The sequence below is a fragment of the Sminthopsis crassicaudata genome, chromosome 4, assembly GCF_048593235.1.
Source record: "Sminthopsis crassicaudata isolate SCR6 chromosome 4, ASM4859323v1, whole genome shotgun sequence".
Lineage (NCBI taxonomy): Eukaryota > Metazoa > Chordata > Mammalia > Dasyuromorphia > Dasyuridae > Sminthopsis > Sminthopsis crassicaudata.
Genome location: NC_133620.1, coordinates 15,941,444 through 15,966,911, shown reverse-complemented (window position 1 = coordinate 15,966,911; position 25,468 = coordinate 15,941,444). Strand labels below are relative to the sequence as shown.

General features: G+C 40.3%; 1 protein-coding gene across 2 annotated transcripts in view; it reads right to left on the bottom strand.

The window, feature by feature from the left end:
* Nucleotides 1–991: 991 nt before the first annotated feature.
* C4H1orf87 (chromosome 4 C1orf87 homolog) overlaps nt 992–25,468 on the bottom strand; it is a 60,962-nt gene continuing 36,485 nt past the window's right edge. For both annotated transcript variants that reach the window (XM_074265786.1, XM_074265788.1), the window contains 3 exons: nt 19,120–19,199; nt 11,155–11,362; nt 992–3,719 (listed from right to left, as the gene is read on the bottom strand). In XM_074265786.1, coding sequence (XP_074121887.1) covers nt 3,559–3,719; nt 11,155–11,362; nt 19,120–19,199 — 449 coding nt within the window. In that variant the 3' untranslated portion in view covers nt 992–3,558. The remainder of the gene's footprint in view (nt 3,720–11,154; nt 11,363–19,119; nt 19,200–25,468) is intronic.

The window sequence follows — 25,468 nt, the reverse complement described above, 5'->3', positions numbered from 1 at the left end:
TGACGTAAGGAAAAAAAGAGATTAATAATTTTTAAATGAAGACAACAGTTATAATAGACCTTTTTTTTTTCCCCCTAGTTTTGTGACCTGATTTTGTATGCCTGGTTTGAGCGAGTCCTAAGAATAAACCCACATCTGCAAACTTCCCAGAGGTTTCCAAAGCACACAAGTATGAGTTAGGCAGCAAAAGAATTATTCCCATTAAACTGATAATGAAACTTGAGGCCCAGAGACAGCAAGTATCTCAAAGGAACACACAGTTCGCAAGCATCCGAGCTTGGATTCAAAGTCTGGTTTATAGTTTCATAAACAGAGCTGGAAAGATCCTCAGAAACCCACTATTTCAACTCTTTCTACAGAAAATGCCATTGAGACCCAGAGACACAAAGCCATTTGAATAAAGTCACAAAGCAATAAATGGTTTTGAACCCACATCCTCTTATTCCAAACCCTGAGTCTTTCCCACTATACCACATTGACTCCTAATGGTTTTTTCCCCCAACTATTTGATAAAAGATGTCTGGCTTGTATTGTTCTACAATTTGTATACCATCACCTCTGATACCCACCATTTATAGAATGTTAAAGATTTTCACATCCATAACTCTTGATCTCAAAAACAAACAAACAAACAAAAACACTGAAGTAAGCAAGGCTAGTGTTTTTCTCCCCATTTTACAGATGAGAAAATTAAACCTTGGAATGGCATAAGGGACTTGGCTATGGCCATATAGCTGGCAAATAAAGGATTTGGGACTCAGAGGGAGCTGTTCAAGGGCAAAGATTAGGATTGTTTCTTAAAGACCATAATACAACACAACTCCGCTATCATCAGCTAGCCAGCTGGAACCTCAGATGGTGGTACCTTCTGTAAATGGTGCTCCATAATAATCCATCCCACTCCAGAGAACTTTGAAGGCAACCAGTCCTGAGCTGAGAGAAAAGCATTCATAAACGGGTTCTTGAATGAAATCACACTATACATCAGGAATAATGATTTAGCAAATGTTTATTCATGTTTCATAGCAACTATAAAACATCAGGAGATACTGGACATGCCCATTGAACTCAGAAAGGAAACCTCAATGGTGACAAAGAAAAAAAAAACAAAGGATTTGTGAAGAAAAGCCCTTATTTAATTAATAGTTTGACTCTTATTGCATTGACACCATAGACATCAATGATTATTAGAAACTTACAATGTGGCCAAAATTTTAGATAATAGCAGACCCTTTCTTATTATTGAAGTAGAGTTTTCAAATCTTTTTTTTTTCTGAAAGTTAAACTAATATTAGAATTCTCACTACAGTCTATTAAAATCAGTTACTATTTAATATGTTCTAAGTGACTCATAAAATTCATCAGAAATGTAGTTATAACTGGAAAGGACCTCAGAGGCGAGGTGAGGTAATCCAAATATTTCAAAAGGTGAGAACTTAATCCCCAGGGATTAAATGACTGGTCCAAGATCATCCAGATTATAAGCATCAGATTTAAACTGAATTCAGAATCATCTACCACAGTTACCAATACAGTCCATCATACAGTGATGTGTTTTAAAGTATTTGCTGAATGAGTGAGGAAATCAATGAGTGATAGAATCAATGTTAAGATCATAGGCAGAAGAGGGAAGATGACAACATCCTCATGTCACGTCCTTCTTACTTCATAGTAACAGATAACAAGATTTTACCACTCATAGGAACTCTTTGATCTTAAATGTCTTCCTCCCCAGAGATTTGCCCAGTAGAACTGGCAACTTGGGAATCTGTAAGGACACATCAATAACTTTTGTTTTCTTTTAGCTGGGTGGTGTAGTAAACAGGAAGATGACTTCCATTCTCAGATGTGAAAGTCCCTTTGGACTTCCATATTGTCAACTGTAAAATGAGGGGATGGGATTGGATGGTCTTCAAGGCCCAGTTCTAAATTCCATGATCATTCAAATCCCTTTAAATGCACTCAGAAATCAAGGTGATAAAAAAAAATCTGTTAAGATTAAAAAAAATCTGTTAAGATTAAAAAAAATCTGTTAAGATTAAAAAAATCTGTTAAGATTAAAAAAAAAAAAGAAAGAAAGAAATCAAGGTGATAGAGACAGTGGACATAGTAGGCACTAAATAGATTTTGGGGATTGTGGGCCATGGTACAATATGAGGTATTTATTAGTAATATTCCTAATATGACCCATCCTTGGGTCAATTTCTTCAGACTCCCTAGCTACTGCAAATAATAGGTAATCCATTCTTTACTGGGGAGGGGGGGGGGAAATTATAGGACTCATTTGCATTAATAGTCAAAATATTTCTCTTAAATCTTCTCATTTAAAGTTTGTCATAACCAAATGGGTAGCTCTAGGCCATTGTTATTCCAATTTTACAGATAAGAAAAGGAAGGGCCATCCTACTGCTAAATGCCTATGGCTGAATTAGAAAGTAGGTCTCTATACACTAAACCAGTGTAATTATCCAGTGAAATTATGTCTAATTTATCCATCTCTGGGCCTTTTTTCTACTTATAAGAAAACTGAGTCCCATTTCTCCAAGGTCATGAACAAGGAATTAAATCCTAGTCTTTTAGCATCCAGGACACCATGTTCAAGTAGTATTCCATTGCTAAGTATATAGGCACACTTATCTTTCCACTAAGTTTGATAAAGTTGGACTTCTGGGCTGGGGAGTTGAGTTGCATTAGAATAAATCAATCAGCCAATCAGCATTTATTAAGTACCTACTGTGTACCAGATTCTTTGGTTAGTTCTAGAAAATAGCATAAATCCCCTACAGAATCACAGATTGTCAGAATTGGAAGACACTTAGAAAGCTAGGACATAGAACATACAGGCTTAGAACACGGAATGTTAGAACTTCATTAGACCTTATAACATAGATTGTTAGAGGGGAAAGAAACCTAAAGACACAAAATGTTAAAAATGGACTGTTCCTTAGAATATGGATTTCCAAAACAGAGAACAGAGAATGTTAGAGCTGGAAGGGAAGTTAAAAAATAGCAATGTTAGAATTTGAAGGGATCTCACAACAATGAAAGACAGAACTAGGAGGAGTCTTAGTGCATAGAACATCAGAGCTGGGAGGGACCTTAGAACAGAAAACATTAGAAACTTAGAACAGGGAATGTTAGTTAGATTATAGAATTTTAGATCATAGAATGTTCAGAATGTAGAACAAGGTCTACTTGTTGCTGGAGAGTACCTTAAGAGATTATCTAGTCTACATCCCCTCTCCCCATTTACAGAAAAGGAAACTGAGACCCAGAGGTTTCAGGTCACATAGTGAGAAAATGGATGGATTGGTTGGTGACAGTCCTGATTCGATTCTCACCCAATCAAATAAAGCCTCCCCACCTTCATGTCATTCGGTAAAAGGGGGTCGATCTGAGACACGGAGGCCATAAGAGGCACTACCAGGATGCCTACGCTGGCCACATCTCCTTGGGAAGGCTTCATCTCTCCCTTCCTCAGACAGAGGAAAGCATGTCCCTGGGTACAAGAGGGGAGACACAGCAAACAAATATCCATTAGCACCATCTGGGCACAGCTCACAGCTCCTTCAGGTACCGCAGCGCCGGTTCCAAGAGAAGGTTCTCTCCCCGTCGGAACCTCCGGGCCGCCTGATCAATTTTCAGAGGGCTGAGAGCGAGGTTGTAAATGAGATTGTAGTTGTGCATGAGACGCTTGGCTCGCTCCTTCTCCAGTAAACCTGTGTTTGGGGCCAGGGAGGGAGAAGGGACAGAGAGGGGGAGGAGAAAGACAGAGAGAGATACAGAAAGACAGAGAGAAACAGAGACACAGAGACACAGAGAGAGACAAAAATAAAGAGATAGAGATAGAGAGACACAGAAAGAAAAACAGAAACAAGATACACAGGGACACAGAGATAAAAACAAAGAGAGACAGAGAGACAGAGAGAGAGACACAGACAAACAAAGACAGATACACAGGGACACAGAGAGAGACAAAAACAAAGAGAGACATAGTCAGAGACAGAGAGAGACAAGTAGACACAAAAGGGAACAGAATGAAAGAGAGATGCAGAGAACAGGACAAAAAAGACCAAAAAAAGGAATTAAAAATATGGAGAATCAGACAGAGAGACAAAACAGAAACACAGAAACATAGAAAGAAAGGGGGAAAGAGGCGCACAAAGTGAGGCAGATAGAGATGGAGAAATAGAGGAAGAGAGAAAACATTTAGTTCCAAGGCTATCCTCTTCATCATGTCTTACACATAAGAAGGTTCATAAATGTGTGTTGGGTTGGACAGATTTCCAGCAGAGCATTCACAAGAGGAGCTTCCAAAGAGCTACGGCCCAGACAAAAGCCAACCCTGAGCTGTGGGTACTTTGCCTCCAGAGGTCCTCTGGGCTCTCCCACAAGGTCCATTGGCTAAGTGTGGCCAGCACAGAACTCCAGGCCAAGTTCAAGGCAGTACTTTGCGTAGTCAGGAAAACTTCCTGAAGTAATTCTAGAGAAAGCCGGGGCGTTGACCCCAGGGCCGCTGATTCCGGCTGTTGCTGCCAAAAGGCACAGATTCATGGAATGCTAGAGCGGGATGAGACTTGAGATTTTTCAATCCACAGCCTTTTTTCTACTTATAAGAAAACTGAGGCCCATTTCTCCAAGGTCATATAAAAGGAATTAAATCCTAGTCTTTTAGCATCCAGGGTACCATGTTCAACTAGTACTCCATTGCTAAGCTTTTTTTTTATTCCCCTTTGGCCTCCCATAGCATCCCACTCCCAATGTATTTTGTTTTCTGTGATGGCCTCTTTTCACCCTTCCTAGATAATAAACTCTCTGAGAACTCAACTATTCAATTATTAAGTCATAAGGGGTGGACTCAGAGTCCCTTCTGGATGTGAGATGCTGGAATTATGGGTAACAGGAATAAGCCTTGTTATTCTGTCTACCTTCTCTATCACTCTAGACATAAAAACGCATTTACTATGGATTTCATAAAGAATTCATTTGTATTTTGTCCTCTCCTCTTCACATGTGCCTAAAACATTGTTTGTTTTGTTAGTCTATGCCTTATCAAACTCTAGAATAATGTAAACATATTTAATTAACACTTTAATGTTTGCAAATTGCATGACATATATAGATACTAGATCCTCTCACCAGCCCTTTAAGATGGGTGTTATTATTTTATAGACTGAAGTCCCAAGACTTTCCCAGTGTAGTCAATGGCAAAATTCAACCCCCGGTTATGGGATCATAGATTTGGGGGTGGAAGGAACCTCCAGAAGTCACCTAGAATCTCAGACTGTGAGAGGATGAGGGACTTGCCCAGCTTAATGCAATAAGTATCCAAGACAGGATTCAAAATTAAATCTGTTTGCTATCAGGCCAGCCCAGTGCTCTATCCAAAGGACCATGCAGTTGTGAGCATTTTTCATTATGTCCAGACCTAGTCCCGTTATGGCTCAACTCATTGTAAATGATTTTTTATCTCTTACCCTGAGTTTACTCTAATGCTCTATGTTTGATTTTCCAAGATTCTCTCTTTTTGCTCAAACTTTCAGTGTTACAAGATCTCCACCAATAAAGACATTCTATGTTCTAAGGTCTCTTTCTTTATTCTTGTATTCTACTTTCTGATTTTCTTCCAGGTTTCTAATTCTATCACTTTGCTTAGCTGTAATATTCTAGATTTCATGGATTCTACCATCTCTGACATTCTCGGTTCTAAAATTCTATGTATTGATCTTTCTTGCACTGTTCTAAGATTGTTCCAAGCCCTGATCTTCCATGTTCTAAGGTCCCTTCCAGCTCTTTTGGGATGAATACACACGGTGCATGGAAGGGCCAAAGGACAGATGTGAACGATTACTCGAAAAACCAAGGAAATTAAATGATGTTGGGCCAACAGATTATTCCTTCCTTTAAGGAGGTAATGGGTTTGTTGCCATGGCTGACTCTCGGAGGGATACATGGAAAGTCCCTGTTCTAAGCTCTTTACTACTGCCATGCTATACTCCAACGTTCCTTCCAACTCTGACAACTTCTCTTCTAAAGTTTCTCCAAGCTCTGGAATTTTATATCCTTAGGGCCCTTCCAATCCTCACATTATTTGTTCTGGGATCCCTTTCCTCACTGACATTCTACATTCTAATATTCCATCTCTTAAGGCCCCTTCTAGCTTCCACATTTTATCTCCCAATGCACACAGCATCTTGGGCATTTTATGTCTTAAATTCGCTTCAAGTTCTGACAGTCTCCACTCTAATAGCTTATATTCTGAGTTTCTTTACAGCTGTGGCATTGTGTTCTGTGATTTAAAGAGCTTCCAAACTTTACAGCTAGGAAATTCATCCTGATGTCAAACTAAAAATGCCATCAGCTGAAATGTGTGCCCAGTCCAATCTATCATGTCATTAGTGGACTCCCCAAACAGCTGCTCACTGCAATCCTTCACTCTCTCATCATGTGGGAAAGTCCATCTTCTTCTACTCCTGTCCTTTCCCCACTCCATCAACGAAAGCATACAAACTCACATGCAAAAAAACTGGGAGGACTTTCCATGTATCCCTCAGAGAGTCAGCCATGGCAACAAACCCATTACCTCCTCAAAGGAAGGAACAATCTGTTGGCCCAACATCATTTACTTTCCTTGGTTTTTCGAGTAATCGTTCGCATCCGTCCTTTGGCCCTTTCATGCACTGTGTGTATTCATCCCAATGTACTTGCCCATAGGAGGTTCCAAATAAACATTTGGACAGTGAGCAGCCTTTATCTCAGCTCCTGCATGCCCTGAACCTTTTCTGGAGCCTTAGAGGGTATTTGCAAGAAGAATACATATAATAGTCTGGTGTAGCGGAGTTATAGATAGAAGGATCAGGTCCAAATCTTATCCCTCCATTTGCTAGCTACATGATCTCTGCCCTATGATTTCCCTTCCTCATTCATAAACACAAGATAATTGGACACAATGAACTCTAAGACCACTTCTAGCTTCAACAATCTAAGTGCTAGAAACCCTCTAAGCTCTAAAAGTCTAGCTTCTAAGGACTCTTCACCTCTAACACTGTGAAACCTTTCCCCTCTCAGGACTCCATGACATTATGTTCTACAGCACCTTCCAGGAACAACATCTTCTGTCCTAAGGCCCTTCCCAGCTCCAATATCCTATGCTCTTAGGTTCTTCCTGCCTCTGACATTCTATGTTCTAAAATCCTTTCCGGTTCTAACATTCTTTGTTGAAAGACAGTCTCCAGCTCTAATATGTGTTTTAAGGTATCTTTACGCTCTGAAATTCTCTGTTCCAAGTTCCTTTGCAGATCTGACATTCTATGCTTAAGGTCACATCCATTCTTATTATAAGATTCTATGTTTTAATGTCCATTCTAGCTCTAGGTTCTAAGATTTTTATGTTCCAAAGTCCTTCCCCTCACCATTTTAAGTTCCAAAGTCTTTTCATAGCTCTAATATGATGTATTATAAGGTTCTTCCCAACTCCAACATTATTTCTTTAGCTCCCTTCCATTTTTTAAGGCTTTTCCAGGTTTATACTTTATTCTAATGTCTCTTCTAAATCGACTGTTCCAAGCCTAGAGGTTCCAAGATCCCTTGCTTCACTAGCATTCTAAGCCCCGTTCCTGTGTCCAGCATTCTGGAGTCGATAGACAGGCTGTGGTTCTGTAACGCAGGTCTTCCTTCTGCTGTGAGACCCTGGATACTTCCTGAGAGTCTGTGGCCAATGAGTCAGCCAACACGCTGACCTCGGTCAGTCCTCATTTTTCATTAAAAGTTGCCTCAGACATTCCCATCTCTTGCTGACCTATTCTTTGGCTGTAGCAGCTCATGGAAACGGGGAAAACAGACATAAATAATGAAGAGGTCATGGGGAAAGCATTTCAAATCTGCCCTTCTAATTTATTTACATCCATCATCTACCAAGGTCAGTAAAACTCCATAGAGAACTTATTTCTTCAGAAACTCCACAAGAATGGGGCCCAAGCTTGGGGAGAAATAGATCAGTGGCTGAGGCTATGGCCACCATCAGTCATTGAATTCTGAGGGTTTCTTTTTTTTTTTTTTTTTTCAATGTGTCTCATGTTCTAAAGAACATGCTGGAAAGGAAACAATTCTGGCCTCAGAGACAGGAGAGTGGGCTCAAATGCTGGCTTGCTCATTGACTATCTGTAATGTAATAAATATGTGACTTCTCCGGGCCTCAGTTTCCTATCTGTCAGATTAGGAAAATTTTTGCATGACCTCACAGAGCTGTGGCAATGGTCTGTTATGATTCTACTATTCTCTTTGCATTTCCCAAGCTTCCTCACTTCAACGCTAGATCATTGTGACAGTATCATGAGCTGGAGAAGGAAATTCAGAGATTGTTCAATAGCAGCCTAGATTTTGAACACTACCTAGAGCTTTTCCCTATAAAATGGGCATCCAGACCCTGCTAAAATACCGCCTATGATTTATTATTGGAAACCTATTGCAAATTCACTTAACTTAATGAAGATACCACTCCTTAGATTGTGGGGAAATCTGCTCCTTTTCAACTCTATTGCTTAAAATTCCATTCTATTGGGCCAGGCAAGAGAGATCTAAAGCCTTCTCTCCCTCCCAATTCCTGTCACTTCTACTTATAATCTTCTTCTTCTCATATTCTCCCCCTAGCTTCCCTGACTTCCTGCATGTGTCATTCAAAGCATTACTTTCTATAGGAAGCTTTTCCTAAATTCTCTCAATTCTAGAGCCTTCCTCTTGGAATGCTCTTCCATTTCTACCCTCTGCATCTTGTTTTATGAAAAAGTTTGAGGTGGTCTCCTCCATTAGACTGGGAGCTCTTTGAGAGCATATGTGCACTATATATATACATATAGATGTACACGTATATATGTATGTATATATGCATAGATATACACATATGTGTGTCTATATAACACATGTGTATATATGCACATATACATATATATTATTAAATTACACATATTTATGTATACATTTATATATAGAATTAAATGTATGTCTACTTTCTGAATCCACAAATGTATTTGTATATGTATATGTATGTACAAATGTGTGTACAAATCCATACATGTACATATAACACACACATACATATATAAATATATACATACAAGTGTGTATATGTATATTATATAATTTAATATATGTATTCATTTACAAATATATATACATATATGTATATACATTTGTGTGTGTGTGTGTGTGTGTGTGTGTGTGTGTGTGAGAGAGAGAGAGAGAGACAAAGGTAGTTAGGGACAGAATTAAGATTAGAAAGCACCAGGGTTTCCTAAGGCCCAGACCAGGGTGATCCATAAAGATATACTGAGGTGCTGGGTAAAATATCTTGCTGAAATCCTGATATACTATAATGTCCATCCCATTTCCATCATCTAAAACTCCTCAGAAATCTATGAAAATGGACGGTGAAACTTGGACGTGAATGGGAGCCTGTGCTATGTTTTCTATATGGCAATAGTCTTTAAAATGTTTAATAGGGGTAGGAATTAAAGAGGGGCACACTAGATAGATCTCAACCATCTCTCCACTCATATTCTTCTCCAGTTTTAGAAATCTGGCTTCTAAGCTCACCACTCAGCAGAAACCACTCTCTTACCGTTCGCCCATGACATCGGAATTGTTGAATCAAATGACCCCTTCTCAGACCTCATGATCTTTAAGCTTTCTGTAGCACACAATGCTTCTGTTATGCTGACATTCTGCACACTGACTCTCTCCATGTTCTCTGACATTCTGAAACTTCTTCTTGGTCTCCTGGAAGATTCTATGTTCTAAAATTCTGTATTGTAAGTCCCTTCCAGCTTGAACATACCGTGTTCCATGTTCCAACATTCTGTGACCACTCTTTCAAAAATTGGATATTATAATGTCCCTTCTAGCTTAAAAATGTTGTGTTCTATGGTCTAATATTCTAGGTTCTAGATTCCAACATTCTAGAATTCTCCTAGAATCCTGTATTGTATGGTCCCTTTTAACTTGAACATTCCAAGTTCCATGCTCCAACATTCTATGACCATACCTAGAATTCTATAATGTAAGGTCCCTTCCAGCTTGAACATTTTCACATTCTAGGTTCCAACATTCTATGATCACTCCTTTTAGAATTCTGTATTGTAAGATCCCTTCCAGCTTGGACATTCTATGTTCTATGTTGTAACATTCTAGGTTCTAAGTTCCAACATTCTATGACCAATCACAGAATTCTCCAGTTAGAACATTTTGTGTTCTGTGTTCTAATATTCTATGACCACTTTTAGAATTTTGTAGTCTTGCTTGAACATTTCATATCCTATATTTTTACACTGTATTATAAGGCATATCCTGGATCTAATCTCTCCATTGTAAGATATTTATCACCTCCAAGACTCTGTTCTGAAGCCCCTGAAGAGCTGTAACCTTGTTTTTTTTTTTTTTTTTTTTTTTTTTTTTTTTTTTTTTTTTTTTTTTTTTTTTTTTTTTTTTTTCCCCAGAGGGTCCGCACCAGTTCTGCTCATTCTACATTTTCTTATATCCCTTTCTACTGGAACATTCTGTTTTCTACACTGGAGACGGCTGTATGAAATGTGGCTGAGCCTCAGCTTGAGCTTGGGACTCTTGTAATGATTCTATTTTGGTAAAGATTGCCATTGCCATGGCATTTATTTTAATGGAATTTAATTTCTTCCCTCGCATTTGATTAAGGGCTTGTTCTTTTCAAAACACTCCTACATTTGAATAAAGAGAAGCGGCCAGATGGTACAGTGGGCAGAGTGCTGGATTTGGAATCAGAAAAATTTGAGCTGAGTGCAAATCCTCCATCAGACACCTCCCAACTGCCTGACCCTGAACAAGTCTCTTAACCTCACAAAGATTCCTCATTTCTATAATGGGCAGAATAATAGAACCTGCCTCCCAGGGCTGTTGGTGAGAATCAGCAGATACTAGCTATATATGAAGATCTGCAAGCATTAAAGTGCTACAGAAATGCTCAATAATATCATAAATAAATTATAATAAGTTAATAATGAATAGTACGATAAACAAAAACCAAAATGAACAATGATGAATCTTTCCCCCATTTCTGAACCTGCTGGATTTCAAGGAAGGGGCCTGACTGCCCAATGGCGGGAGGATTTATTTCAAACAGTTTTTCACCTGTATTGTTCACATCACACAAGTAGAGGGCATTTTCTAGCTTTCGGAACCGGTCCATCCACGTCTCCCGCTGGGCCTCATCGTTCCCCAGTTGGCTCAGAGACGGCTGAGACACCGGTCGGATCTTCCTGCTGGCCTGGCTTTCTCCCGAGGCCCTCGTCTCCACAGCAGGGTTTGCAGGGGGCGGCTCCCCGTCCTCTGGGTGTTTCTACCAACAAAAAACAAACAGTTTTATGACAATAAGATTGCAACCCAGACAATCCCAAGGTTCCTTGGCAGCAGAATAGGCCACCCAGACAGCAGCAACTGGGAGAAGTTTACGTTTCTCCAAGCCAGGGAGGCCACGTTTCAAATCCTCAGCTCTGCAGGATGAAGCCTGCCAACTCCTGCTGCATATGAATGGTTCTGATGAAGGATTTTTAAATTAAATTAAACAGGGAAGGGCACCATCCTGTCTTTAGCTCAGTCTCAGTGGGGCTTTTGTTGGGGAGTCAGACAAAGTCATTCTGGAAATGGGGACGTCTGCAGCCTGGGCTCCAGGGATCACTTCACTGAGACCTCCCTGGTTTATCCTAATGTGGTCCAAATTGGGGGACTATGTCGAGTGGAAGGCTTAGCATGAGTCCTAAGGGGTGACCAGTGGCCAGATGACCTTGGCTCCAAGGTGTCCACAAGTGTACTCTCCTCCCATTGTCTAGACCAGAGGTTCTCAAACCACGGCCCATGGGCCAGATGCAGCCTGCTGAGGATGTTTATGTGGTCGCAGAGTTATGGCAAATGGGCTGAGGGCCGGAGGCGGAGTGTGAGTTTTTGTTTTTACTATAGTCCGGCTCTCCCACAGTCTGAGGGACAGTGAACTGGCCCCTATTTAAAAAGTTTGAGGAGCATTGCTCTAGATTCTTCCCTTCTCTCCACCCACAGGTAACTTCAGGCATAAGACACTTTGTGTCTCCTGGCCTGACCTTGGAAATCATCACCTCATTCGGAGCCTCCTCTTTCCAAGATATTTCCCAATTATCCCTTCGTGCACACTCCCTACAAGCATTCAGTCATGGGATCAGAGATTTGACACTGGGAATGCTGGGTAACCTCCTGGTCTAACACTCTCATTTATATGAGGAAACTGAAGTCCAGAGTTTGGAGGGTATTTGCCAAAAAACCCTTATTTTCCGTTAACTCTAGTGTCTCCTTTCTCTTAGTTCCTATTTCTCCTGTATGTTGCTTATTTGTACAGATGTGTTTGTTCATTTTCTCCCCCATTAGACTGTATGCTTTCTGAGGATAGGAAATGTGCCTCTTTTTGTATTCTGAGTCTTTACCACAATTATTGACACATCGTAGGTAATTAATTTCTTTTCACTGATTGACACAAGTAGAGACAGAACAAGGATTCAAACTCAGGTCCTTTGTTCTTGTCCCCCATAGTCCTCCTCATGCCCTTGAGAAACAGACAGCTCTCAGTGTGCCCTAGCCCGTGCTCTGTTTGCCCCCTGGTAGTCCTGCCCTTGGCCAATATATTATCTCCTCTATTTTGACTTCATCCTTAAAAGAATGGTTGGTGTTTCTGCTGTTTCTTTGTATGCTCAGCATATGCTTATTGATTGACTGACATATTCCAAAATTGGAAAGATGATTCTGCAGGGAATCCAGCTCTTGATATAAGCCATTGAATATAGGGATTGAGTGAGTTTCCAACAGCGTTCATATAGAATTGAGGACTTATCTATCCAACCAGACCTTCTTGCCCTTTGAACCTGCTTTTTTAAAAAATCGCCTTTGTTTCACAATGACTTTGTCATGTCACAAGTATTTCAATATGACTTTGAAATGCTATGTATTTTATTTAATGTGCTTAAAAACACTATTCTGAGAAAAAAGGATACCTAAGTTTAACCAGGGAGGTCAAAGATACACAAAAAGGTCAAGAATTCTTCCTCAAAGGAGAGACATTATTATGTAATGGAGAAAGTTGGAAGGAATCATGGGTTCTGGATTCAAATCTCTACTACTTTCTACCTAGATGACACTTGCAGAGTCATTTTCCTTTTCTTGACTTGGTTTCCTCTTCTATAAAATGAGGAGGTTGGAAGAGATGGTATATGAGATCTCTTCCGGTTCTAAATTCCATGACCCTTTGAAATGAACTGAAGGAACTTAGCCTAAAGAAGACACCACAACAGGGAACACACCAATTGTCTTCAAATGTTTAAAATGCTGATACGTGGAAGATTTGAATTTATTCCGGGAGCAGGAGCCATAGGACTATGATCCAGAGGTGAATTTTGTCTGAAAAAGAGGGGGGAAAACTTCCCAACTTCATAATGTGTTGCGCTCCTTGTTAGCAAGGATGTGCGATACTCAACTGCAAAGCAATTTTTCACAAAAGGCTAAGTGGGAAAAAAGTTAAAAATTAATGTTGCCAGTGGCAAAAATGGAGGCTGGTGTGAACTGTCAGTTGTGAATGCTTATGTTGTTATGATGGTGTTCCTTTTCTGGGGCTGACAGACTCCAGCTGACACTTTGGGGAAGCCCCAGGGCACTGCTGGAGCCCCACATGCCCATCATTGGGGGATGCTCCTCTGCTCAAGACTCTCTAGGGCTCCCTACTCTGGCAGGCAGGCAGGCAGGCGAACAAGGGCTTATTAAAGGCTAGACACAGGATAGAAGGGGGAAAAAAAGATAGTCTGTGTCCTCAAAGAGCTTACGAGTCCTCATCTATAAAATGGAGGCTGAGGCTTAGAATCACTGAAACTACAGATGATTTCTCAGGTCTTGCCTGGCTCAAAATCTTGCACTCTAAAACCAGTAAAACCTAGCATCTCCTCTATCTCTGGGAAGTCAGTCAACTAGCCAGTTAACAAGAATTTCAAAAGCTGTCCATTTGTTTGCACTCGTATTTTATTATTCAGGACCCCATGTAGGGGTTTCTTGGCTAAGATACTGGAGCAGTGTGCCATTTCCTTCTCCAGCTCATTTTACAGATAAGGAAATCGAGGCAAACAGAGTTATGTAACTTATCCAGGGTCACTCAGCTAGTAAAAGTCGGAGGCCAGATTTGAATTCCGGAAGTCTTCCTGATTCAAAGCCTGGCTCTCGATCCACTGCATCATCTAGCTCCACGGTAAGTACCTACTCTATCCCAAGCATTCTGCTGAGGCCTAGGATATAGAGAGGGAAAACAGCCCCTGTCCTCAAAGAGCTCATATACTGATAGGAAAGACAACAACTTACTTAACAAACACATATTTCTCTATATACAGATACATATATTCAGATTCATGTTGTATATACATATATACATTCACTTATATACATATACCCATGCACGTGTAAAATAAATGTGTTTACATGTGTGTATGCATTGTGTATATATGTCCACATACAGACTACATAATTATGTGTGCATATAAATGTATATATGCACACATGCCTATGTATTATATATATATGTATATATATATATATATATATATGTATGTGTGTATATATATATATATATATATTTATTTATTTATTTATTTACATGGAAGGTAATTTCAAAAGAAAAGCATTAATATTTTCTCCAGTTTCTCCTGTTTCTATCTCTAATGCAGCGGTCCTCAAACTTTTTAAATAGGGGGCCAGTTCCCTGTCCCTCAGACTGTGGGAGGACCAGACTATAGTAAAAACAAAAGCTCACGCTCTGTCTCCGCCCCTCAGCCCATTTGCCAGAACCCGGCGGGCCGCATAAACGTCCTCAGCCAGCTATGTCTGGCCCACGGGCTGTAGTTTGAGAACCCCTGCTCTAATGGTTTGCACACTGTCTTTTCCTTTAGATTTAAGGATAGACACTATTTTTTGACTTTTTTTGCTAATCCTAGCCATATAGGTCAGTACTTGGCCAGTACTTGGCATAGAGTTGACAGGCCAATGAGTTAATTTTTATATACCCTTTTTGAGGGTTTTAAAGCACTTTACACTCATTTCTCATTTGATTTTTATTTCACAGTAACTCCGTGACATTTTGTAGATGTCAAAACGGAGATTTTGAGAGCTTAGTATTAATGTGCCCTCCCTATTAGAATGTAAATTCCTTGAGAGCGTGGATTGTCTGAATGGGGAAACTGAGGCCTAGGGAGGTTGCCTTACTTGCTTAATGGTTGCACAGGTAACATACGATATTATTCTTTTAGCTCTAACTGGAAGAATGAGGAACGCTGGGTAGAAATTGCCATGAATCAAAATTAGATTGATTTCTGGGAAAACAAACAAGCTCCCACTCTAAACATTTAAAAGTTGGAGTTATTCATAAGTGAGATGGGCTGCCTTGGGAGGCAGTGGGTCTGAACCTCAGCAGGGGAATAGAGTTAGTTTAAGAGTGATGTCAGAGAAAACTCCTAACTATTGTATGTAGTACAATTGCTTATAGCAGAACATAGTAGGTCTGGGTCTCAGTTTCCTCATCTGCAAAAGGGGGAGATTGGAATGTCAATAAATGTCTGTAAGTGGAAACAGGACTTTCTTATCTGTTATGCTGTCAGGAGAATTCACATTCAAAATCCTGTGATTCTGGAACTTTCAATCACTGAGGTCTCTTTGAGCTCCACGTCCTCTGGCAGTGGAATGAATGTAGTTGGACGACCGGGGTGACCTACGGCAATGTATCTCTTTGTGTCTCTGAGCCATGGTGTCCTTTCAAACAGGAATTATTTATTTTCTTTTTTTATCTATAGGATCCAATGCCAGGGCCTGGCACTGTAATCCATGCCTGTCGATGGTTGATCTGTAAAATGGGGGGACTGATGTACAGCAAAGGGTCATTAAGTTTGAGCGCTCCCTTCCAGCTCTGGCTTAATCCTCAGTGAAAAAAAGGCCAAGGATCAGCTTCAGTTAAAGTTTTCTGATTAGAAAGAGGGGAGGTCACCTGCCTTCCCATTTTCTCATCTCCTCCTTGTTTGAGGAAGGGAGACCAGGGCCTGCCCACAATCCCCCCTTGTCAGAGAGACTGGAAAGAACAGAAGCAAAGGTTTTTCTTAGACTTAACATTCCCTTCCAAAAACGTTTGTTGTTGTTTGGGGATGGGGGAGGTAGGGAGGAGAAAACTGAGAGACAGACAGACTCAGAGACAGAGAGATACAGAGACAGAGAGATACAAAGACAGAGACAGAGAGACCAGACAGAAAGAGACAGAAAAAACAGACACAGAAGACAGACACAGAGAGACACAGATACAGAGAGATACAGACAGAGACAGAGAGGCAAGATAGAAAGGGAAAGATGACAGACACAGAAAGAGAGAGAGACAGAGAATGAGAGATAGACACAGTGACAGAGAGACAGAGATAGACAGACAGACACAGAGAGACAGTGACAGAGACAAAGCACTCTCAAAATGGACACTCCTTTCTACAATATTTTGCCATGTTTAGTGTGTGAAGAGAACTCCCATCACTTGCAGAGGAAAGATCTGATAATCTGGAGACATTAAGCAGGCCGGCCACACTCGTCTGTTCTTTGCCTCCTTTTGCATTCCTCACCTCAGGCCAAAGTGATTGCAGATATTAGAGGGGCCTGTAAATGCTAGCCCCAAACTTTGGTCCTTTATCAGAGGGCCCATTATGTCCTTAAGGTGACATGTGGGTAAAAAAGGTCTCTTTGCTGTTAGGAAGATGGACTTCCGGTGTTAAAGGAGACCTCATAACCACTCTTTATTCTGACGGGAGTCTGTGTATTATTCATGCACTTTCACAGAGGGCAGACAGACTCCAAAGCTGGGGAATAGCCCGGGTCCCTTGGGGGGAGGTGGCAGGGAGGGCTGATGAGAGGGGCTGGAACAGGATGAGATTCCTGAGGGCAACAAAGCAAGCCAGTGACAAGGAGCCTTTACCTCTAAGTTACACCCAAGGGACTTCGACCAGGAACTCGGCCCCCTGTCTCTGATCCTGGCCTGCAAAGTCCCCGGGGCGAGAGTCTGCCAGCAGAAGAGGAGTTTGGGATGGTACTAAAGTGCTCAGGGCACCGTGGTTTAATTTAAAGAAAACTCATTTGGCAGCATGACATCCAGGCTCAGCCTAACTTCCTTGTTTCAGCTGTGTGGTCTGGATGCTTTAGTCTTTGGTGTCCTGACTCGTAAAATGTGGGCTCCCTCCTGAGCTTTACAAACTAGTTCTGTATAATATTGGAAGAGGAAAAACACAGAACCCTGAGGTGAAAGGTGCGGGCTCTAATTAATCTGAGTAAATGTCTAGTGGTGGCGGTCCTGGTGATGACAATAGTGTAGTACCAGTAATAGTAGTAGTAGTAGTAATAGTAGTAATGGTAGTGATAGTGGTAGTAGTAGTAGTAGTACTACTGCTACTGCTACCACAGCTACTACCACCACTACTACTACTATCACTTCTACCACTAGTGGTGATAGTAGCTATGGTAGCAATAGCAGTAGTAATAGTAGTAGTAGTAATGGTAGTGATAGTGGTAGTAGTAGTAATACTAGTGGTAGAAGTGATAGTAGTGGTAGTAATGGTAGTGATAGTGGTGGTGGTAGTAATAGTAGTGATAGAAGTGATAGTAGTGGTAGTAATGGTAGTGATAGTGGTGGTGGTAGTAATAGTAGTGGTAGAAGTGATAGTAGTGGTAGTAATGGTAGTGATAGTGGTGGTGGTAGTAATAGTAGTGGTAGAAGTTATAGTAGTAGTAGTAGTAGTAGTAGTAGTAGTAGTAGTGGTGGTGGTAGTAGCTGTGGTAGCACTAGCAATAGTAATAGTAGTAGTAGTAATGGTAGTGATAGTGGTAGTAGTAGTAATAGTAGTGGTAGAAGTGATAGTAGTAGTAGTAATGGTAATGATAGCAGTGGTGGTAGTAATAGTAGTGGTAGAAGTGATAGTAGTGGTAGTAATGGTAGTGATAGTGGTGGTGGTAGTAATAGTAGTGGTAGAAGTGATAGTAGTAGTAGTAGTAGTAGTAGTCATAGTAGTAGTGGTGGTGGTGGTGGTAGTAGCTGTGGTAGCAGTAGCAATAGTAATAGTAGTAGTAGTAATGGTAGTGATAGTGGTGGTGCTAGTAGAAGTAGTGGGGTGGTGGTAGCTGTGGTATCAGCAGCAGAAGTAGTAATAGTAATAGTGGTAGAAGTGGTAGTACTAGTAGTAGTAATGAGAGGAGGCGGAACTGCCTTTTGTTCTTTCTGTTCCCAAGCACTTAGCACAGTACCTAGAAGATAACTGGCACTTAACCAATGTTATTGCCTGATAATGGCAGAAGTACTGGTGAGTGTGGCAGTTATAATAATGGTAATGATGGGGATGACGTCACTTATAAAGTGCTTTCAGGTTTGCAGACTGCTTGGTGCATACATTACCCCACTTGAGTCACCTGAGAGGAAGGTGCTCTTAGGTTGGATTTCGGAGCTCTTCCCAGCCCTGCCACATGCTGCTCCCCTTTGTGTCCTCCCCCATCCGGTCTTAACAACCTTGTAGCTTCTGCTCACACATGACAATCCATGCCTGCTGCACTCTTTGTGCCAGTCGTCCTCTCAAACTTGGCATGCCCTTGCCCTACCCCCACTTTCAATTCCTCTGCTTCCTTCAGAGCTCAGATCAAGGGGCTTCTTCTATAAGAAGCTTTATGTCTCCACTGGCTAGTTCCTTTCTCCATCTTCAGTTTCTTCTCTTATAAAATGGAGATACTAATTCTAGTCCTGTCTATTCACATAAGAATAGTAAAAAAATAAGTTCAACTAAACAAAACCACACAAATATTAATTAAGCATCTACTCATTTTAAGCCATTATGCTTGAAAAAGCAAAAACTGGACCTGCCTTCAGGATGCTTCCCTTCTGTTGGGGGATGGTCTAAAGACTGAATGAAATAAAGGGATGTTAACATAATTATGTGATATAAAGGGTCTCATATATGGCTTCCCTGATATGATTTTTGAATGACTGGCTCCCCCAAACCCCGGCCCTGGTCCTTTACCTCCATAAAAACTTACGAGGTTCTCCGTGGGGCTCTGAGCCTCCTCTGAACCTTTAGTAGCTGCAGCAATAGATGGCACTTCCTCTTTCTTTGTTCCTAATGAGAAAAAGAAAAAAGAAAAATAATAATTCCCATTTTGAAAGCAGTTGAAGATGACTTGTGATTGGGCTGGTAGTTGGCCCTTCTAGGGAAGGATTCACAGAAGGCACTGAGAGGTCAGTAGCACAGAGTCACACAGCCCAACTGCTCATGGGAACATCTTGACAAGAGATAAAAGTGCTCGAAACAACTAGGATCACAGAAGGACAGGTCCAAAGTAAGAAGGAAGCTCAGAGGTCTTTTGGCCCAACCTCTTCATTTTACAGAGGGGGACACTGAGGCACACAGTAATGAGCATCAAAGGTGAGATTTGAACCCAAGTCCTCTGACTACAGAGTCCATATTTTTTCCTATCATGTGATATGAAGTTCATCTGAAGGGAGATAAATGTTATCTGGAAAAGTCAGGAAAGACTTCCTTGGAGAAGATGGAATTTAGTTGGTCCCTGAAAGACTCCTGTCCCCTTTATCGTGCTCTCCTATCTGTGGTCACAAAAGAAACAAAAAACCACTGACACTGTGCTGAATGTTGGGGATATTCAGAGAAAAGAGAATCAGCCCTTCTCTTCGAGGAGTTCCCAATCATCTCAGAGACTATAATACATGGAATAATATTCTAGCTAAAACCCAGGTTTTCAGAGTTGAGTTTCAATTTTGTTTAGAGCTTCTCTAGAAATACTTCCAGAAATTACATAAAATTTTGGAATTCTCCTTATTCCTCTCCATTCCTCTACCTTCACTATGCAAATGAGAAAACTGAAGAGATAAAGTGGTTTGTCCAATGTCAGGGAATGACAGGGATGAGATTTGGAGCCAGTATTCTATCCATTAATCAAAAAAAAAAAATCAAATGCCTACTATGGGCCAGTCCACTAAGCAATAGAGCTGCAAAAAAGACAAAAAAAAATCTCTGCCTTCAAGGAGCTTACCATCTAATGCAAGTTGATTGTGGGAAATGACTTTAGAACATGATTTGCTCCCCAGAAGGCTGGGGTTTCAGGTAAGGTCTGCCCTCTGTCTGTGTTACCTGCCACAGGTGATTACCCCAGGCATCCTATCCCTTCTGCACCTTTGCTCAGCAGACATATTCTTATTCACGTTAGTCTAATGGCCTTCGATTTGTTATGTCTGTCAGGAAGGTCATCCTGTAATTTATGCCAGCAAGACAGATTGCGGGCCACATTTTCAATGGAAGATAAATGAATAATCATCGTGAATGAAGGATGTTTATAGTTCAGCAGACAGCTGGTTTGTCTCCAACCAGATGGTGAGAGGTTCAAGTCCAGACTTGGAATCCCAAACACGCTGGATGTCAGACCTCGATCATGGCCAACTCCTACTCTGTCAACTGCATGAACAGCAAGCCCTCCCTCCCCGGCTCCCCCTGGGCCCTGCCACGGATCATTGTCTAAAGATGGCCGGATGGCATTTTGGTTCAAACCCCTAATATCATCTCTCGTTACTGCTTGTGTGGTCAGGAGAAAAGTTGTAACAGCTGCTCCCAATAAGGCATTATAGGAATGGATTACATCAATTCTTGTCTTCTCTTTTGGATCACTGAAGAGATCAAGTAGGAGACCAAATATCGAGAACTCGGAGGTCGGGTATAATATGATGTCCTTCGTTCTCAAAGAGGACCATGACTTCTGGGAGGTGATGGTGAATAAATGCAGAGAAGGGAGCCCACTTTTCAGAAAACAGAAAAGGCCCAATTACGGGGAGAAATAAAAGCCTTGCAGAAAATTTCTCTAATAAAAGTCTCACATCCAAGACATATAAAAAACGGATCCAAATGTATAAGAATAAGAGTCATTCCCCAGTAGACAAATGAATGAGGTCAAAGGATATGATCAGGTAGTCCTCAAAGAAATTCAAGCTATCAATAACCATCCAAAATACTTGAAATAATTAATAATTAAAGGAATACAAATTCAAAACAATTCAGAGGCTTCATCTTACAGTCCCCTTATTGGTAAAGATGACAATAAAGAAAGACAGAAAGATGAAAAATGTTGGATGACCTACAGGAAAGCATACATCACTGCACTGTTATTGGAGCTGGACATTGGCCCAGCCATTCTGGAAAGCAATTTGGAACTATGCCCCCAAGTTACAAAACTGACATACCCTTTAACCCAATGATTTCACTAAAGGGCAGATATCCCAAGAAATTAAATACAGAGAATAAACACCTATATTACAAAAACAGGCTAGTATTTTTATCAGCTCTTTGATGCTTGTGAAATACTTGCATTTATATAGGGCCTACTATGTCCTAAGTGCTGTTACAATTATTATTTCACTTGATCCCCATGAGAATCCTGAAATGTAAGTGCTATTATTTTAGCACTTTACAACTAAGGAAACTGAGACGGAGGGGTTAAGTGACTCACCCAGAATCACACAACTAGTAAATATCTAAGGTAGGATAGGACCTCTCCAGGCCCGCTGCTCAAGCCGTCTGTGGCCAGAAGAATAGGAGGATGGTTCCTTTTGTTAGGACTGTTTCTATCGGAAGCTTCCAAAATTTCTAAGGTAATAACGACAATAAAGAACAGATTTCTCCTTGAAGCCTCCCCTGATTCTTCCCCATTTTGCTAGTGCCTTCCCTCCCAAACCACACTGCATTTAACTAATTTACATACAGGTACACCTACTTATATTCATGCACATATGTCTTAATTAACTTTATATTGATGCTGTATAGTTTTTACGTCCTTGTCTCCTTCATTATAAGATATACTTCCTTTCAGTTTTTAAAATTTTATCTTCAATAACAAGCACAATGCTCAACACAGAGTAAGTACTTAAATATCTATTGACTCAGTGATTCATAACAATAATGAATTGAAAAAGCACTTTAATGTTCGTTGAGAGAAATAATTATTAATAACCGACAGGGGGGATCTTGCCTTTAAAGGCCTGATTTTAAGAAGTAAAACAAAGTTCAGTTCTTGAAGGATGTTACTAATAATGAGATTGAATTAACTTCTCCCCATCCGACCCAACCCAGACTACAAGGAATTTTTCCTCTCAGGTGAATTCCATTTAAAAAAGCTTGAGGAGAGACAGGGGCTTCAAGGCCAAAGGCTGGGGATTCTCTGAGTATAAAAATAGTTTCTCTGTCCAAGGCTGACATAAGGTCACTCTCCGCCCTTCATTTTAATATAACTCACCTTCCACCATATTATCCAATCCGAGTTAATTACCATTCTTTTTCCGAAAGAAATAAGTTCTGAACTCACCACCATGATTGTTTTTGGTCTAAGAGAGATGGCCAAATGGCCATCCATTTTTTAAAAAATAACATTCTGACCTTATTAATAAAATGATTCAATTATCCCAGAATTATATCTCTTGAACCTTTTTTAATTGCCACATCACAAAGAAGTTTTACATTCAATATTTCATTTGAAGAAATCCCTCATTCTCACCTTTTTTTTCTTTCCTAGCTTCTTTTTTTATTCCCACTTCTTTCAGTTATTCTCCTATGACATGGCTCCCTATCCTCTTACTGTTTCCATCACTCTAATGTCTGAACATACTATAATATGGGGGAAGCCAGACACAAAGCTTTTAAAAATTATTTTCTTCTCATTTTATCTCTAACCCCATTCTAAACACATAACTTATCGTGAACGTGACTGGGCCAATGTCTAAAGATTTTAGGGGGCTGGCCAGCCCAATCCAGATGTCAGAAATAGTCTTGGAGAATCAGTGAGCTCATACAGAATTTATCAGTTTAAAAGAGAGGATTAAAGTCATATACACACACAAGATTTAAGATTAGAGTTGAATCTCACTTCCAGCTGATCAATGATGGAAAGAAACAGCTACACCCAGAGAAGGAACACTGGAAAGTGAATGTAAACTGTTAGCACTACTGTCTATCTACCCAGGTCACTTATACCTTCGGAAGCTAATACTTAATGTGCAAGAAGAAAATGATATTTACACACATATATTGTATCTAGGTTATACTGTAACACATGTAACATATATGGGATTGCCTGTCATCTAGGGGAGGGAGTGGAGGGAGGGAGGGGAAAATTTGGAAAAATGAATACAAGGGATAATGTTATAAAAAAATTACTCATGCATATATACTGTCAAAAATTTTATAATTATAAAATTTAAAAAACAAACAAACAAAAAAAAAAAAGATTAGAGTTGAATCACTGGCAACTGTAGTGCCCAGAGACATGAACTTTGCATCCTGAAGACCTGAGTTCAAATCCAGGCTTAAACACTTTATAATCTTATCAGATAATATAAGTAAAGCACATGGCAAATGTGTATGAATTATAATTGTAATCATCATTAATTAAATGTGACCTTGAGTGAATTATGGGATCACCATCTTTGATCAAAATAAATAAAATACAAAAGAAACGGTGATCAGCTTGTTTGGGTTCAAGCCTTGCCTTACTTGCAAGGCATTTTGCAACTCTGAACCTCAGTATTCTGCCCTGTAAAGTGGGAATAATAATATCATTTTTATCTTCGTCACAGTATTGTTGACTAGAGGAAATGAGCTATGACTTTTAAAACCTATCCAACTTTAGAGTAAAACAACAAAAATAACATAATAGTACCTAATACTATAATTGGTGTTATTTATTATATTATTATTTTTAAGGGAGTAGCAGAGACAGGATTCCAAATCAAGGTCAGCTGACAAAATTTGTTGTATCTTCCTCTAGATCTCAATTGTTCCCTACGTAAAATGAAGAAGGTAGGCTAGCTCAGTAGTTTTTAACATGAAGGTATCATTTGTGAATTTACTTTTACTCTTTCTATAGCTATATTTCAATATGATTATTTTCTTTTGTAATTCTTTGGACTTGTTATATGGATTTTAAAGCATTATTTTGAGAAGGAGGCCATAAACATCCCCAGACTGTCAAAACAGTCCAGGACACAAACAGGGCTTAGAATCCCCCTGCTAAAGGCTTTTAAAAGCCCCTTTTAAAGTCCTGACTAAGATTTTGTTCCTCCAAATGGGTGGTGTTGAAATCTTTTGAGTACCCTAAATTACAAAGCCCACCGCTATGACTGTCATTGCCTGAGAATCAGGCAGTAAGTGGGGGTCCTGAATTTGCAGACCCCAGCTCCCATGGAGATCGGTTCTTTGTCTCCTCCTGCACTTGGGGCTGCTGGTTGGCACCCTTTCAATTGACGGTGAGAAGCAGCCTGGCTCAGCTGACTTTCTTGTATGCTGTGATAAAGTGATCACTGCGGCAGTGTGACTGCAATCATCAGAGAGGAGACTTTCTGGGAAATGAGCTTCTGAGCATTTCTGGGCAGAGCCAAATTGTCTCACATTGCCTGACTTGCTCCCCGAAGTATAATGCCTGGAATTATTGAGAGCCTCAGAGATTGGCCCCAATAGTCAATCAGTCGGTCAACAAGCATTTATTAAGTATTTACAATTGCCATATACTCTGGTAAATGTTGGAAATATAAAAAAAAGGCTAAAAATGCTCACATTCTAAAGGGGGAGATGACATGCTAACTAATATGTATATACAAGATATAAACGAGCAAATAGAAGGATATCTCCGAGGGAAGGCAAATGGGATGGGGGGAGAGCAGGGAAGATCTCCTGCAGAAAGTAGCCCTTGTTCTGAGTCCTAAAAGGAAGCTAGGAGGTAGAGGCAAGATGGAGGCAATAGTCCAGATGGGAGGTGACGGGGTTGATTAAACAGTTGTTCAATCTCATGACCCCATTTGAGGTTTTCTTGGCAGAGACACTAGAGTGCTTTGCCTTTTCCTTCTCCAGCTTATTTTACAGATAAGGAAACTAAGGCAAATTGGGATAAGTAACTTGCTCAGGATCAGCCATTTAGGAAGTGTCAGAGACCATATTTGAACTAAGGAAGATGAGGCACCCATTCCCAGAACTCTGGACACTATGGCATTTCCTCGCAGCCTGTGGTAGTGAAATTAAAGGCAATAATATGAAACCATACGATATCATAGAGTGGGAAGAGTAATGGGTTTGGAGAAGAGGACCTGAGTTACTTTTTACTTGGGTGAATTTGGGCTAGCCAGTCGACTTCCTGGTGCCTTGGTTTCCTTTTCTGTAAAGTATATGGGAGATTGTTGAGCTAGATGTCCTCTGAAACCTTTTCTAATTGTAGATCTCATCTCTGATACAAGGACTCCATTCTCTTCCCTTCCCTATCTCCCTTCATTCTTTATCTCTTTCCTTCTCTATGACTTCATCAGTTCTCATTTAATTATTTTCTCTCTGTAGTTGAGTCA